The sequence below is a fragment of the Stylophora pistillata genome, chromosome 9 (assembly GCF_964205215.1).
Source record: "Stylophora pistillata chromosome 9, jaStyPist1.2, whole genome shotgun sequence".
NCBI classification, from domain to species: domain Eukaryota; kingdom Metazoa; phylum Cnidaria; class Anthozoa; order Scleractinia; family Pocilloporidae; genus Stylophora; species Stylophora pistillata.
In genome coordinates, this window is record NC_142527.1 from 14,443,006 (window position 1) to 14,460,104 (window position 17,099).

General features: G+C 39.2%; 1 protein-coding gene and 2 non-coding genes across 3 annotated transcripts; 1 reads left to right on the forward strand and 2 right to left on the reverse strand.

Moving 5' to 3' along the window:
* The first annotated feature begins 1,121 nt into the window (after positions 1 to 1,121).
* Positions 1,122 to 1,194, forward strand: Trnav-aac (transfer RNA valine (anticodon AAC)). The gene has a single exon. It is a non-coding gene; the product is annotated as a tRNA-Val (tRNA).
* A 4,737-nt stretch (positions 1,195 to 5,931) lies between these two features.
* Positions 5,932 to 7,433, reverse strand: LOC148723482 (uncharacterized). The gene is made up of 2 exons (XM_088733967.1): positions 7,275 to 7,433; positions 5,932 to 7,155 (listed from the first exon to the last, which is right to left on the reverse strand). The coding sequence occupies exons 1-2, from the start codon at positions 7,431 to 7,433 to the stop codon at positions 6,661 to 6,663; spliced, it is 654 nt and encodes a 217-aa protein (XP_088590093.1). The 3' UTR covers positions 5,932 to 6,660.
* A 3,917-nt stretch (positions 7,434 to 11,350) lies between these two features.
* On the reverse strand, positions 11,351 to 11,423 carry Trnaa-agc (transfer RNA alanine (anticodon AGC)). Its single transcript has one exon. It is a non-coding gene; the product is annotated as a tRNA-Ala (tRNA).
* Positions 11,424 to 17,099: the final 5,676 nt, after the last annotated feature.

A 17,099-nucleotide genomic window follows, 5' to 3' on the forward strand; every position in this document is an offset into this window, starting at 1 on the left:
TTACATATTGCAATTAGTCCATAATTGTTTAGATCGTTATTCCCAGTACGCACCACTCTTTTATTCATATGTAATTAGCTCCAGATTGCGCTAAAAATTATTATTCATAGCGAGTGTGAATGTTTTTGTATTTAAAAAAAAGCGGTTAGGACGCGAAATAAAATTTAATTCTCATCTCTAAGAAAGGTTGTCTTGTGAGGATATATTTCTTCATGCCGGAGACGAAAACCACTTGAGGAAACAAGTGCACTTGTACTATACCACGATAAACGACAATATGAAAACCTTCAATATCAAACCTTCAATCAAAGATTGCCTAAACTGAGAGTTTTTAGAGGGACAGTATTAGGAGGGCAGGTTCAGGCAACTTTAACGATTATATCCAGAAAACATCACTTCCTTCAAATATGGGCAAAGGTCGCTCAAAGTGATCATCTGACAACACGCTTGATACCTGCTACTCATAAAAAGAAATTCACATGTAAAGTTTAACATTAATACAAATATGGCATGTTGGTCTAGTGGCATGATTCTCGCTTAGGGTGCGAGAGGTCCCCTTCCGTCTCGAATAGGATAGTGATTTTTAACCTTGATTCTTTTAGATAATACCAAAGAAGTTCAGTTATCTATAGGAATGATCGGAACGTTAATATTTCCTTTAACTGAGCTGTGTTATAGTGTACACACACCGCAATGTCCCCAAGGGTTGATGGGCGAAATAAAGTAAAACAGCAGTTCCAATCAACAGTTATCAATTGCTGTCATACGATTTTTTCGGTGGCCCATATCAACGTTCGTGCTCCTCATAATTAACATTAACATGTTTGCTTACTGTGAAACCTGCATCAACTACGGCTGCATCACAGTGAGCAGACATCCTCTATTGAGAGGATATTGAGAGAATATCAGCTTGCTAGTAAGAAGCAGGAAACATAAAAGCGAAATGCATGAATATCAGCTCTAACTTGCTCCAAAGCAGAACACTCCATCTGAGAGAAAAAATGCAAAAAAGTGTTTGTTCTCCAGATGAAATAGCTTCTCTGAGAGAGTTTAAGCGAGGCATCTTGGTTGATGCGTTAATTTCTATTAGCCAAGCAATTAATGCCTGATTAATAGGGAAGGTTTCTGTGGTGTAGTGGTTATCACGTCCGCGTAACACGCGGAAGGTCGCAGGTTCAAGCCCTGCCAGAAACAATACTGATTTTTTTTCGCTGTTATTTTTTCGTGGTTGTGATCGGAGGAGTAGACATTTCTTATATAATATTGCCCAAGTCAAGCTTCCTACAAACTCGCATCCCTTCTTGTCAATTATTTCTCCTCCCTGTGATAATAAACGACAATTCATCGAACTAAAGGTGGCTGGTGGTGAATATTTACCGATTCGCTAATTCGAAGCGGCGAGGTAAATATCCATCGCGAGCCTTTTCTGATCTCTTATATTATTTCACCTAGATGCCTCGCTTAAATTCTCTCAGAGAAGCTATTTCATTTGGAGAAAAAACACTTTTTTGGAATTTTTCTTGCAGATGGAGTGTACTGTCAGTGTTTTGGAGCAAGTTAGACGTGACATTCACGTATTTCGCTTTGTCAACATTTATGTTTCCTGCTTATAACTAAATCGTTCAATTAAAGGATCCCTTCCAACCACAATACCCTGCGCGCCCAAACAGAAAAAATAATTAAGAAATAACTAGTCAAATAGAAAGAACAATAAATTTGGAACGCGATTGAGGAAATTCAAGACCTCAGTGAGGCAAATGTACTCGGATGAACGAGGATTTCTTTCCACTTCACGACTTGTCCAATACCGGATGGCAGAGAAAATGGCGGATTTCACATATCGCGCGCGCAATGTATTGTGGTTGGAAGGGATCCTTTAATGGATAGGGGATAAATTGCCGTTGTTTGCAATTCGTAAAAGTTACAATTATCTGTTGCCATTAGCATTTCTCTTGGGTCCTTATCACTGACGATTGACATTCACTCTCACGTTTCACCCTCACAACCACTCAGTTAAATCCATGCATTACTCTTAAAAACTTGAAATTCCTTAAAACGATCCAGAGACTGGCACTATCCTTTCGCAACCTCTACTTATTTCATTCAAACGCGACAAAAAGAGAGGCAATTTTTTGGTAAGAAGTTCATTCCAAACTAATGACCAACCCGGCACTTTTAAATGCGCTCGCGCACGATGCAAAACTTGTCCTTTCATTCACAACACTGAGAAAATATCGGGACCCAAGCGATCCATTAAGATCATCGATCACTTCACGTGCACCTCCGCCAACGTTATCTATTGCATAACTTGCACTTATTGCAAAAAGTTATACATCGGTGAAACGGGTGACCGCTTCCGAGAACACTTTCTCGACGTAGAAAGGAATGACAAGGACGCATCAAAACCAGTCGCTAGACACTTTAATTTACCTAATAATTCTTAACAACATATGGCAATCTGCGGTCTTTCCTTACATTTAGGCAACACGGAAAGCCGCAAAACTCTTGAACAAAAGTTTATCTTTCAAATCGGCGCTCGTAATCCCAACAGATAACGAACGCTTTTCATTCCACTAATTTATTCGTGTATTTCTCGTCGCCATATTCCCACCAATGGCGTATCTCCGCTTTCTACTTATAAACTCACATACAACCCACAATTCCTCCATTCGCTCTGACGAAGGGCTAACGCTCGAAACGTCAGCTTTTTTATTCGTTACAGTGGCCAATTTACAATTTTAGCTTAGTTGATATAACCAAATTACCGTGTTACCCCCATCGACGCAGCACCACAGTTTCTTTAGAAACTTTCAGCCTTTATTCATTTATTTTTGAGATTATTAAAGAGAGTTTTTTTTAAGCCAAGTTTCACTGATGAAGTACATTGTGATGTAGTTTCAGAGGATGTAAAGCCCCGGCCAAACGAGACATAGCCAGAAATTCCGAACCGCACGTGTGCAATAGACCGTAAGACTTAGAATTTTAACGGTATTTTAAGCGTGCCGAAGAATAGAAGGTTCAGTATGGAGATTCATATAAATACAGTTTCTAAAATTCGTATTACGGACATAACCCCACCATGCCAATGCCAGTTTCAATGACACTCATCAGTACTTTCATTGCAGAATTACTTTGTTTTCGTAACTCAAACACTCGTTGCGGTTTTCTCGGTTATTACTTGCAGCGTTTCATTCCAAAGAAATGCCCTTTACAAAATACAAAGTGGCGCCTACCTTTATAAATGCCACTTTCTACAGTTTGACTCAGCCAAAATCCTCTCCTGGTATCGATCCATCCCAATCAAAATGTTTAAGTTCAAAGATGTCACTCAACATTTATAGCAATTAAGACTGCGTATGCCCTGAAAATATTGCGGCTTTTTTCGTCCTCTTTCAGCAAATATGAACGCATCCACGAACCGTAATCTTACTACGATCGCGTGACAAAAGAAGTCTTGATTGCCTCTCTTCTTCCCATTAAATGCTGTGCAAGAACGATCGCCATTTTGATACTTACAGCTCGATGACAGATAAAAGGCTGGTAACTACAGGGGGTGATTACGAGGCTAGAGGCTCGGTAGCACAAGCTTTTTTTGGAGGGAATTTCACAAAATTTTTTTTCGTTTTCGCACGAAAAAAAAATCAAAAATCAAAACAATAAGGAAAAAATGTCTGATCGCTACCTCGTCCGTGATCCCCTCGTATCTATTCGCAATCAACCAGGAGCACAGTTAAAATACGTCACAAAACAACGTGTAGGTGGCAATAAAGTTGTGTTCTGGCTGGCAATTAAGAATGCTGCACTAATACAGTGGAACAAATTGAAAAAAGAAACGGCAGGCATTGCATACATTGACATAATTCATGAAATAATTCCTGGACAAGCGTTTAAGATCAGTCGCGAGAGTGATCACATTGAGCGCCGACTTTCAAATCGCTGTTCGGCCGCTTCAATCACAAATCAGACCCTTAACACAAAAGGAAATTGTAAAAACAGAAAAGAACACGAGGAGAAATTGTGTAGGCTCGCTATTTTGAGAAGTGAGGCGATCTCGGTAGAGAAGTGGGAGGCAGGTCTTCATTCCACTCAGTTAAAACTTGAAAAAGCAGAAGAAGAAATCTGTAACTGGAGAGCAAAATATGAACATCTTGAGGAAGAAAAGGAGAAACTAGTCGAAGAAATGCTTTCGGAGATTGAAAAAGATTATGCAGGAGAAAATGAAAGGACAAGAGAACTGAACAATGAGAATCAACAACTGGCTAAGTACATTGACAGGTTACAGAATGAAATGTCGGCTTTTGTAATCGTTGCAGTGGCCAATTTACCATTTCAACTTTGTTGATATATCCAAACTATTACAGAATGAAAGCTTGGGGATTAAGAGAGGAGCTGAAACTCCAGACCTCAAAACCAAACAAGCGAAAAACTGAACAGAAAATTAAAAGAACTAAAGAATCGAGCTCCATATTAACCATGTAAGTGAAAAAACTCCAACTAACTTCTACTTTCAACACACTCAAAACTTCACAACTAGAATCGAGCCCATAAGACACTTAATTTTGTTGAAACATTTGGCCTGGATTTGCAGCTTTTAAAATTTAAAGATCTTAACAGCACTGATAGCTTTTCTATAGACTTATCAGCTACAAACCGGGCCATCCCAATCCGCAGCAAAAACATGGTAGTGTGGCATCCCCAAAATCAAGGTATGTAAAACTTCACTCTGATGACAAAAACACAGTGGAGAGCATACTCTTTTTAATGGATAAATTTGGTGTTGGAGATGTTGAGAATCACAGATATTCTGATAGAAAACTTAATCGAAGATGTAATGCAGTGGGATGACAAGGAGTGCTCTTTACCACAAAGAGATCTTTAGAAAAATCAGGACTTATCCAAAACCAACAGCAGCAATAAACAACTGTGGTGTCACTTTTTAATTTGGGAGAAGAGAAATGCTGACAGCAAGGGTAGTGGAACCTTGGATTGGACAAGCCTCATGAGAGATGATAAGAAGAAGCTCTTGAGAGAGCTTCCCAAGAGGCTAGCCAGTTACAACTGTTTGCAAAAAAACACAAGCCACATGGTTGTTCAATTATGGAAGGTAGGTACAGTTTAAAAGTCTATGCAGTTTCTCTATTCATAAAGTATTCAATTAAGATAACATCACAGTCCAAGTAATCAATTCATCCTTATCAATTATTACCTCCTAATTTAATGAAAAGTTAGGCAATTTGCTGTTTTCACTTTTCTTCATATTTCTAGTCTTGATGTTCTGTTTTTTGGACTTTTGAGGATCTGTACTTCAACTACATTTCATTATGGGAGCCATTCTCTACAGTACTATTTCAAGCACAGGTACAAAACAATCCCATTACGACTTGAAACTTTATGTATTTCTAATTGATGATGTGTACATCTCTTTTAAAATCCACAGATAAAAGAGTGGATCACTAGTTTTACTGACCTTGGGGAGAAACGAATACACTACAGAAAAGAGCAAGTCACCTGTTACATGCATGCTGGAGCATATCATGTTACCCAAATGTTACAAAAATATAACAATATAAAAGAGTTCAGTGGTCAAGCTAAAAATTCTTGAAAAACTGTTTACTACACCAGGCAGTTGTTTAACTAGCCTTGAAATTTAGGTGTGATTACATATTTGTGTGACATCATGTTACTCTTTGTTGCAACTTACTGTTTCAGTTGTTGAAAAAAACATTGACCATGCGCGATGCATCATACAAAGGAAGAGCAATCACAATGATGATCTAGTTGAGGTGATACGCACTGAATACAGATTGGAAGCTCTGAAGCACAGAGAGTGACAGCACCGTAAATACACAAAAAGGGCTGAGGAATACTGAGATGAACTTATAAAAACAAAAAGAGGAATCAGCTACTTAAAGAATATAACTCAATCAGCAGTCTCCCCTACTAAAGAAGTATCTAAAAGAGCTAAAATATCTAAAGAAAAGCAACGAAAACCCAAACAAAAGGGAAAGAAATAAAATACTTTAATTTTGCACATACAATTTTTACATTTGTATTCAATGTTGGAAGTACACATACTGTGGTAGGTGAAAGGTATGTATACAAAGATAAACGTTTACATACAAAGCAATGTGTCTTAAACAGATTTGACTGTGGACTTACACAGATTGATGTACAAAGCCAACAAAGTTAAAATTTACAGAGTTGAATGTACACTTAAAACGATGTAGGTACACTTATAAAGATGTATGCACACTTACAAAGTTTTCAGGTATGTATTTGATTACAATGACTATGTTACAATTTACAGAGTTGAATGTTCACTTACAGAGATGTATGCACACTGAATGAATAAATGAATGAACACTTGTGGCAAAGTTGTACACACTTATAAAGATGAATGCACATTTGCAGTTGAATGTACCTACCATTTAAACTTGGCATATACATCTCAAACCTTGTATAACACATTTTCCACTGACTCAGACTTAAATAGCCCTGCATGCAAAAGTCTTATAAGTTTTTTATTTGATATGAAAGGAGCATATCAGGAGAATATTTTTATTAATTTGAAATCGTGTGTATGATTACAGACCAAATTGCACTCCGCTTATTGTTAACTTTATTACCATTAACAATTTTGCTAAAGTAGCCCTTCATGATTCAATCATTTAGAGCTACTTTGGTAAAATTAAAAGAAATATTCTCCGGATATGCTCTTGGTAACAAAGCAGGAATCCCACCTGAACCCATTTCATACTTCTTTGGAGACCAAGAAATGAACGTGTTAACCCACAAATGGTAAAAAACCTTCATTCCTTGGCCATGAGAGTCCACCCAGGAATCCCACCCAAGAGGAAAATAAACAGGATTAAAATCATCTTTCTCAAAAAATGTCCATCCCTCCCTCGTCACTCCCTTACCGGTAAACAAGAAACGATAAACATCCCCCCGAAAAAACAACCTTACAGGCAAACGTGACCGCGACTTCAAGTGCCGTTCGACGGCCACCCTTAAAGAACAAACATTTTCTTGAACAATGGCCACGTCCGGGCTTGGCCTGTAAAATAACTCCACACATCGAGGTAAGATACCCTCCTCTGGCTCCCAGGAGGCTTCGTAGGGCGAGTAGTCCTTCCATTGCACCAAATATTCTACCTAATTAAATGATAGGTAAAAAAATCCCGTGCTGATTTCAGGTAAACACTGAATTTAGTAAAAAAATATATCAACCAAGCGAGCACGTCCGAAAACAGGCACTACAACCAAACACTTACCGTTCCTTTTCTTTCCCGTCTTTCAACGAGCCTTCCAACTATCCAATAAGATGATCTTCTGCTCACAATATTTTTTGGCTGGCCGAAGTCGGCATCCGCGGATGAAATCGAATGTAACACCGAGAAGTAGCCTTTCAACGTTCTATCGCGCGACGCCATTTTTTATAGGGAGTTTAAGCAAATCACTACGGCTGGCGCTGCAACGGCTACCATGGTTGACGGGGCTTGGGGAGAGTACGTCGCCGTAGCCCGCCAAAATTCAACTTTAGCAACGCAAACTATAAATCTAGTACGGCTGAGAAGTTTAAAACCAATAAGCGTCTTCGCGGTAGTTTTTGCACGTCTAAAAACTCAAAATGACTTCGTTCAAAGAGACGAGGGATTCCGACGTTTGGAAAAAAAAATTGTTAGCGATCCTGTGTACAGTGAATGAGTGAATTAAAATAAATAAGCTTACGTGTTGTAAAATTGCCAGTTTGGAGCTTATAAACACCAAAACAACGTTTAATAATAATAAAATCTTTATTACCGTGTCAATGTATTTAGCTCATAGAGCTAATTGGGGACACCTACTTTTACTAAATTAATAAAAAAACTATGTACAGTATCATAATAAGTAACAATACAGCCGATAAACTATGCATTAAAATTTTAAAATATTTAGAAATATCAACAGTGTTCAGATAACATAAAAATACTTGTACCATGCAAAAAAAAAAAAAAAAAAAAAAAAAAATCACGTGCTGCAAAGATTGCAGCAGTTGCCACTGTCTTCCACTAGGCTGACCAGGTCAACTCTACGGATTCTAGTTTTAAAGATACTAAGGCTTGGTAGTTCACGCATACCATTTTCTAATTTGGACCAGATATATGGTCCTTGATACCTTAGTGTGTGTTTACCATAGCGTATAGTGTTAAATCGTGGTATTTCAAAGTCACTATTCCTAAGGTTGTAACGAGTACCCTTTCGAGTAAATATCTCAGATATGTAGCTGGGTACTAGATCGTTCTTTACTTTATACATTAGTGTTGCTATGTCCTGTAAGCGTCTATTATGAAGCGTAGGTAACTTAGCACGCTTAAGAAGTTCCTCATATGTCTCTGTTGTTGTTTTGAAGACCGCACGCAGGGCTCGCTCTTGGATGCGTTCGATTTTGCGCCCATCTGAAGATTTACAAAAGTTCCAGACTAAATGACAGTATGTTAAATGTGGCATTATAGCTGTTTTATACAGTATGAGCTTAGCTTGGCATGGTATTAGGTTACGCAAGCGCATGAGGACTCCTACTTTCTGGCTGGCTTTAGTGCATATTTCGCTAATGTGTTGTGTAAAGTTAAGGTTCTTGTCTATATTTAGTCCTATATTCCTATATTTACCTATACTCCTATATTTACTATTTACTATACTCCTATACTCCTATATTTACTTCTTGTCTATATCTACTCCTTTCTACACGGTCCTTCATAACCCTCGTCATTCCTCGGCTTCAGCTATTTGAATTTCAAGTAGTCTTTAAGGTTTGAAAAGGAAAAGTTAGACTTTCTACTTATGTATTTCTCCTGGCGTTCGCTACGTTCTCCATGTGCACACTGCTTCGATCCTTCGACAAACCCGGCTGCAAAAATAAAGGCAGATTAACTCGGTAAGGGACAGCAAGCTTGATAAATATTCACGATAAGCTATTTTTAAAGAAGTTAAGTGTATTTCAATAGTTAAAGCTGCTCAGGAGAATGTATAAAGCGAAGAAAGAAGCGAGACAAGTTCACGTACCACAGACTACGCCGAAACCTTCCCACTCGCGTACAAGGATTTCCCGCTACGGCTGGATGGGAACCACTGACATGCGCAATGACTCGTTTCTGGACAATTTTACTTCCGGTAGCCGTAGCAGCGCCAGCCGTAGTGATTTGCTTAAACTCCCTTTGGTTTCACAACGGCTTTCCCCTTTAAGAGATGGGCCAATCACATGCTAGCTTTATTGACAGCCTAACATGTGTGCTGGCGCGTAACAGAAATAAGCACCACCCACTTTGGTTCGGAATTTCTGGCCATGAAATGTTGCGCCACGCAACAAGACGCAACATTGTTGGGTCGCCCAACATGTTATCATGGAAGAGGGTGGCCAAACAATATCCAACAACAGGCAACATTTTCGTGAATCCGCATTGTGGGCACGAATTTTGAGTGTGCGATACGCATGCGTTAGCGCAACATGTTGCGTTGACTCGGCCAAACGAGAAAATTTCATGCATTGTGGACACGAACAAAGGAAATGTTTGCTCTTGTTGCGAAGAAAGTTTGACCGTCGTCAAATTTTATCTAACAAGTGCCAACACGTCGCAACAACTCGCAACAGGGTGGCCAAACGAGAAAATGTTGGATGACCCAACAATGTTGCGTCTTGTTGCGAGGCGCAACATTTCTCGTTTGGCCGGGTTTTTGTTAGCCAAGTTTTACTGATGAAGTACATTGTGATGTAGTTTCAGAGGATGTAAAGCCCCGGTCAAACGAGAAATGTTGCGCCACGGAACAAGACGCAACATTGTTGGGTCGCCCAACATGTTATCATGGAAGAGGGTGGCCAAACGATATCCAACAACAGGCAACATTTTCGTGAATCCGCATTGTGGACACGAATTTTGAGTGTGCGATACGCATGCGTTAGCGCAACATGTTGCGTTGACTTGGCCAAACGAGAAAATTTCACGCATTGTGGACACGAACAAAGGAAATATTTGCTCTTGTTGCGAAGAAAGTTTGACCGTCGTCAAATTTTATCTAACAAGTGCCAACACGTCGCAACAACTCGCAACAGGGTGGCCAAACGAGAAAATGTTGGATGACCCAACAATGTTGCGTCTTGTTGCGAGGCGCAACATTTCTCGTTTGGAAAGAAGCATGTAGAGATGTGAAAAAAAAGTAACGTTTGTTTGGTCCGTGTGAAGCTTGAACTCACGACCTTGGCGTTATCAGTATCACGCTCTGCCGACTGAGCTAACGGACCTGACATGCTTTTATTCAAAATTTTTATTAGCATTACTCTTATTCCTGTCAGATCTATTCCTTATAAATGATTTAAAAAAGAGAGAAAAATGAAATGTGGCAACAGATATCAAAGGGAAGGAAACACCATAATCAAGGAAAGTAAGAAGCCAAGAAAGCTACTCGCCTCCTACTCTTCTAGTGTCTGAGGTGCATCGTTTCATCATTAACGCATCTTTCCTTTTCGACCATTTCCCAAAAAATGTATCACAAACATTTATTCAGTTCAAAAACTAATTTTACTGAGAACTTAAATGTTTCTTGCAAGGCTCGAGTATGTGAACATCCGAATGTGAGTCGGATATAGGTACCACTACATGACTACAGAGACCAAAATGAGGGACAGGATAGCTTAAGGAAGAAAGGAAACTCCAAAAATTTTTTTTCTGGTGTATCTTGACACTGAGAGTCAAATACAGCACCCAACACAATCAAAAGGTCTTGATCCTCCATTTCGAAGTGCATATACGAGGAACACATGTTGCAATATAAGTAGTTAATAAGAAACTTTCTTTTCAATTTTGAACAATAAGCTCAGTAGTGGTGACTTACTGTATTATGCAGTAAATGGTTTGAACCCGGGGGTAACATGTGAAGGTGTAGTCTGATCGTCCGGGTGAGTGTAGTCCTGAGAAGGACTGTTGTCGGTGGCAGTGACTGACGTTTCGACAACCTGTGCGGAAGTCATCATCAGAGTCAAGTGAGTGATTGTTGGAGATTTTTTGCACCCTCCTCCTCAGGGAATATTACCATAGCTCATTGACCAGTCAGGGCGGAGCTGGCAAAACGAAGGCTGCAAAAGAGTTATTGTTTGTGCTATTATTTCCTTTCATCACACATCTACGCGAGTTTTAAAAACTGGCTATTCAAAATGCTTGAGCTTTCCTGATGATGACTTCTGCACAGGTTGTCGAAACGTCAGTCACTGCCACCGACAACAGTCCTTCTCAGGACTACACTCACCCGGACGATCAGACTACACCTTTACTGTATTATTCCATTATGAATTTCCAAAAAGAAGCCCACCACTATATGGAGAATCCGGGTGTCGATCCCGGTACCTCCCGCATGCTAAGCGGGCGCTCTACCATTTGAGCTAATTCCCCAACTCGTTTAACATTAGTTTTACTAGTGTAATATAACATATTGTCTGTGCTTAAAAAAAACTCTCTTATTTTTGATGAACGCTTTTGTTTTTAGTACAATGTATCATTGTTCAACTGTATGGGCCAACACGTGTCAAAGAAATATAAAGAAGCTTCAGCTAGTGCAAAACTTCACTGTCCGTATTGTATTAGGTCTTAAGAAATTTGACCACATCTCCCAAGGCATGAAATCTCTTACTTGGCTCACTATTAAGAAGAGACTTTATTTCAACGATGCTGTAATGTTATTTAAATGTGTAAATAATTTAATTCCTGAATATCTGGCTAACACGTTTGTCCCACGATCTCGTATTCATAGTAGGGTAACAAGATCATGTAATCTGCTCCACATCCCACGATGCCGCCTGTTCTCTGGCCAACGTGCATTCACGTGTCGCGGATGCAAATTGTGGAATAACCTTCCAAAAGACTTAAAAGCAGCTGAGAATGTAAATGCCTTTAAGCTCCGCCTACTGAATGCACTCCTTAGTGAAAATGTTGCGCACAGATGAATCGTTTCAATCTTCTATTCTTATCTAATTTTTGTATTGGTTCACCAGTGTTTTTAACGTTTACTGGCCTTTTATATTTATAATGTATTAACTTTAGATTTACTTATATAAATTGTTAGGCTAATATAATGTTACTCTAATAGTACAATAATTTAATGTAGGCTTTGTAACTGAAAAACCCAGCTCGGGAGTTGCAAGAAACGTATGTATGTGTGTTATTGATATTTTTTTTACCTTTGTAACGTTATAGTTTTGTACCCTGAGCAACATTTGATCTTATAGTCCAGTCTTTCGGGTGGGAGTAGTCCAGTATCCGGATGAGAGTAGTCCTGAGAATGGCTGTGGTTGGTTAGTAGTAACAGACGTTTGGTCAACCTTAGCGGAAGTCATCGTCAGAGTACTTGTTGTCAGTTGAGTGTTGTAAGTCCGATTTATGTTGACACAAAGGTTTACAGAGAATTCCAGATTGCCTCTTTTGCTGTGATGAGAGTTTACTCTGAAACAAAATTTACAGCCGGAAACCGACCCATACTGACAAATTACTCTGCAAGTCCTCCTACAACCCGTGGGAAGCATGCAACTACTTTGCAGCACGACCGGCAGCCTGTTCGTCTGTTCGACTAAAACAATTACTTCGACTGTCTCCAAGAATAACTGCAACGATGACTTCATTCGCCATAACACCTAACGACCCACTGCAACTACTGAAACAAACGATAGCACGGCGCTTCCGACTTCAGTGATTATACACTGTACACAAGAGCATGTCTGAAAAATATCATGGATTCCACACATAGATCACCATATCATTAAATTTACCAACTAACTTCAAAGACAAGGACAAACTGATCAAAGATAACGAGAAATTTACAAGATCGATTACTCCGACTGTAGAACTTCCTGCATCAGAGAGAATGGTGTGAATCTGAACCCAAGACTGACCGAAAAGAAACGATCAACGAGAAGTGGGGCATGATGTCAACAATCACATTGCTGATCATGACTGATCAGCGACTCACCCAATTCTCAGCCTACAGTACTAACTACTTTCAATGACTGGAAAAAACCTGGAAGGCTGGTTCCCTAGCTTAGCACAGACTCACCTAAACAGACGTCATCAAGTACTGACACCACACAAACTACGTTTTCACGACATTTAGACAACGAAGACTATCACAACCAATTTATGCTATCAGAGTCTTTCATCCTTCAATAACAAGAAAACAACTCTCCACCCGGCTCTGTTTATTTTACTTTTGTTAAGGTTGTCGAAGGGTCAATTACTGTAAACGACAACAGTCCTTCCTAATAGATCTGTAACATTAGCGACGAAGCCCGCGTACACCACATGATCTTTATTGGTGGAGATTTTGTGCACCCTCCTCCTCAGGGAATATTACCATAGCTCATTGACCAGTCAGGGCGGAGCTGGCAAAACGAAGGCTGCAAAAGAGTTATTGTTTGTGCTATTATTTCGTTTCATCACACATCTACGCGAGTTTTAAAAACTGGCTATTCAAAATGCTTGAGCTTTCCAAAGGCTGTTTGCGCCTGAATTTCTGCCATAGTTAATTGCATACCAAAACCTTGTTGAAAACTGTAAAATCAACATACATGTCACGTCATTCCAAACGTATCACAAACTTACGAACGGCGATTTTTCCCAGCTAAGGAACTGATTATCCAAAGAGTTCAGCCTCTCGATTTCTTAGAAAACACTTCAAGCGTCTAGCCCATGGAAACCTACCGTCTACTAACGGTGTATCCATAGTATATTCCTTTCATGGAAGAAAAACATCTCCTTTTTTGGTCCGCACTTCACTTTTCCGACTGACAGAGTTTATGGAGTTGTCAGGCTACACCATATAATATGAATAAAGGCTGATAGTTTCTAAAGAAACTGTTTTGGGCTGCGTCGGTGGAGGTAACAAAATAATTTGGACATCTAAACAAAGTTGAAATGGTAGATTGGCCACCGTAACGATTACAAAAGCTGACGTTTCGGCAATTTTCAGACATCGCAAATTTCCTTCCGTAGAATTTTCTATTTATTTTGCTGATGATTCCTTTCGACGTTATTATCATATTGGAACAATAAAAAGAAGGGGTCATCGGAATTGTTTTCATGCAATAGCCTTCGTGAGTTTAGCAATTTCCGCGCGCGTTCTCGCGCATTTAAAAAGCTGGCCCCAGTTGTTCGAAGGCCGATTAGCACTAACCCAGGGTTAAATCTTAATCCAGGTTTCTTTATTTCTCTGATAAAAAGCCGTTTTGGGATAATTCTCCCAATTTATTTTGGGGCATTTAATCATCAAATCGTAGACAAATGGAATCAAGCTGAATTTTCTTTTAAAGCTTTCAGATCTGAAATCAAATTTCACACTAACCCTGGGTTATCTTAACCTACTTTTGAACAACCCGGCCCTGGATTCTATAAGATCGACATTTGCTCGTGATCTTTTATAGCTACCGCTGACAATTGCGTGTGCTCGCGCGCGCGCCTACGATCTGATGTTTACAGACGTTTACTGCTAATTTAGAAAATCATTAAACAGGTGTCAAAGATAGCCTCCCGGGCTCATCTTAAAAATCCTACACACGTCTTCTGGCTATATCATATTATTTTCCTTTAAGTTTCAAAGTCTTCTTCCACTTCAGGTAGATTATCCTTCACTTGAGTTCTTCTTTTTGAGCTTATTGTTTAATAGTGAAAAGAAAATTTCTTAATACCTACTTATATTGCAATGTGATTTCCTTGCATATGCACTTCGAAAAGGAGTATCAAGACCTTCTGATTATCTCGGGTGTTGTATTTGACTCTCCGTGTCACCATACACAAAAGAAAATTTCTTCGAGTTTTCTTTCTTCCTTAATTGAATTGAATTGAATTGAATTGAATCTTTATTAAGTCATAAGATAAATAATCACATATCCTATGTTACAACATTAAAAGAAGGTATATATATAAATTACAGAGAAAATCAAGATAAAAATTATAAGACTAGATTATGTTTAAAAATTAAGCGATTAACAAACGTGTTTTTGAACCTATCAGTGTTTATTTTAGGATGGTGACTTGTCTCTTTCCTCAGATTGTACTTGGTTGATTTCTTTTTTGGCATTATAGCTCTTAAAGGGTGTATTGTATTATTAAAAACATTCTTGAAGATACGTGTGTCCTGTTGAACTAACAATTCATAAACATTAATGTGGTCGGATGTATACTTGCGCTTATAACATCGATCTAAGAAACATTGGATTGTTGTTAATTCGGAATTTACAGCGCCAAATACGGACAGCCCGTATAATATATTTGGTAGAACCAGATTTAGAAACAGATGGTCTATTTCGGCCTGATTGTACCCTTCTTTCCTTAAAGATCTTAAAATGAACAGGCACTTGTTTGCTTTGATTAGTTTTTCCCGAATATGTGTTATGAACCTTAAGCTATCCTGTCCCTCATTTTGGTCTCTGTAGTCATGTAGTGGTTACCACATCCGAGTCACATTCAGATGTTCACATACTCGAGCCTTGCCAGGAATATTTGGGTTCTCAGTAAAATTATTTGTGGACCTAAGGCCATCTCAAATTAATGCTTCGTTTCCCATCGCCCGACCGAGCCATTTTTTTTGGAAAAGTAAAAAAAAAAAAATTCCTGCATCGTTTTTAAAGCCTTTTTAGACATTTGACAGTCGTTTTAATATACATCTTTTACCATCTGATTATACCTTCAAGACTAAATGCGAGGTTTAGCATGCAAAAGTAACTGGAACACAAACTGAATGATTCTTGGAAAAGAACATTTCGTCAAGACAGCTTTTTTTATTAATTAAACAGTAACTTTCTAACAGTCTTGCTTGTCAATCTCAATCTCATAATGGGGGCGACTGAAAGTTTAGTTTTAACACGAAGTTGCATTCAAGGTTTCTTCTTCTTCTTCTTCTTTCCGGCGGATGGTGTTACTGTTTACGATGCGGGGACAACAGGCTTGGCACCCTTTCCCGAGCAGGTCCGACAAACAGGGTGAACCACTTTGTATTGGCCCTTCATCTTCATTCACTGGTGCATCGGGTTCTGTGCTTCCACATCTGCAACAGATCAGGTCAAACTTTTTGCACGAATAATACCGCTTTTCCACTGGATCACTGCATGAAATTGATCCTGGCGTACGATGAAGATTTTTTAATATTAATTAATATACCACTGCATAAATTAAAAGAGGACAAAAACAACATTCTAAAATGGAAACGCACCTGAAGATTTCACCTCTGCAGGAGGAAAACCTGCACCAGGGTATAGGATTTTTGCGAGCTTCAGAAGATGGTTATGCAGTTCCACCCATTGCGTTGGATTTGCTTGCTCCTCTGCTGCTATTCCCGGCGGAAGTATCTTTGTGCTCGCCGCTTTAATCAGAACGTCGAAAGCATTCAATGGCTTGACAGCTTTTGCCTGTGGTTCTTCGTCTAGAACATCAAAATCTACAAAGTTCGCCCCGAGGACATTAACAATCGTTCCAACGTTTTCTACGAGATCGACTGAAACGAAACTAAATCTCTCGGTTCTGTATCTCCGGGCTTTTTAAATCCCACTCTACATTTGACACGTACATCTAAATCTCCATCATACACATCGGTGAGCACTTCTTGAAACGACAAGTTCTTTTCAACGAACTTTACCCTAGGTAAGGCCTCAACCCTCTTCTCTTTTAGTAATCTTATCACAGGTGCACATGAATTACTGTCTCCAAATAAAGAATAACGAACGAAGAAACCACGGTTCTGTCCTGGTGTACCGGTTCACAATGGAAATACCATTGTTCTTTCTTTGTTTAGGAGTCATCGGTTAGCTACTGTGTATTGTTTGGTCCTTTGTATTGGCTCTTGTGAAAGGGTACACGAGGACAGAACCGAAAGCACGTTTTCCAGTTAACTTTGTAACCAAACTTTCGTACTTAGGAGCCCGGCCTTCTCAGCCACCCAGACCCCTTCAAGTGTTGGTTTTTTTTTTTTACCCGACCGACCAAGAGGGAGGGCGGTGGGAAACGAAACATTAAATTGAGATGACCTAAATAAATGTTTGTGCTAAATTTTGAAGGATATGGTCGAAAAGGAAAGATGCGCCAATG

Excerpts from the sequence above, each read along its gene's own strand:
- LOC148723482 (XM_088733967.1), bottom strand. The coding sequence starts at position 7,433 with ATGGCGTCGCGCGATAGAACGTTGAAAGGCTACTTCTCGGTGTTACAT. Across the intron at positions 7,156-7,274 it reads GACGGGAAAGAAAAGGAACG|GTAGAATATTTGGTGCAATG; the intron begins GTAAGTGTTTGG and ends TCATTTAATTAG.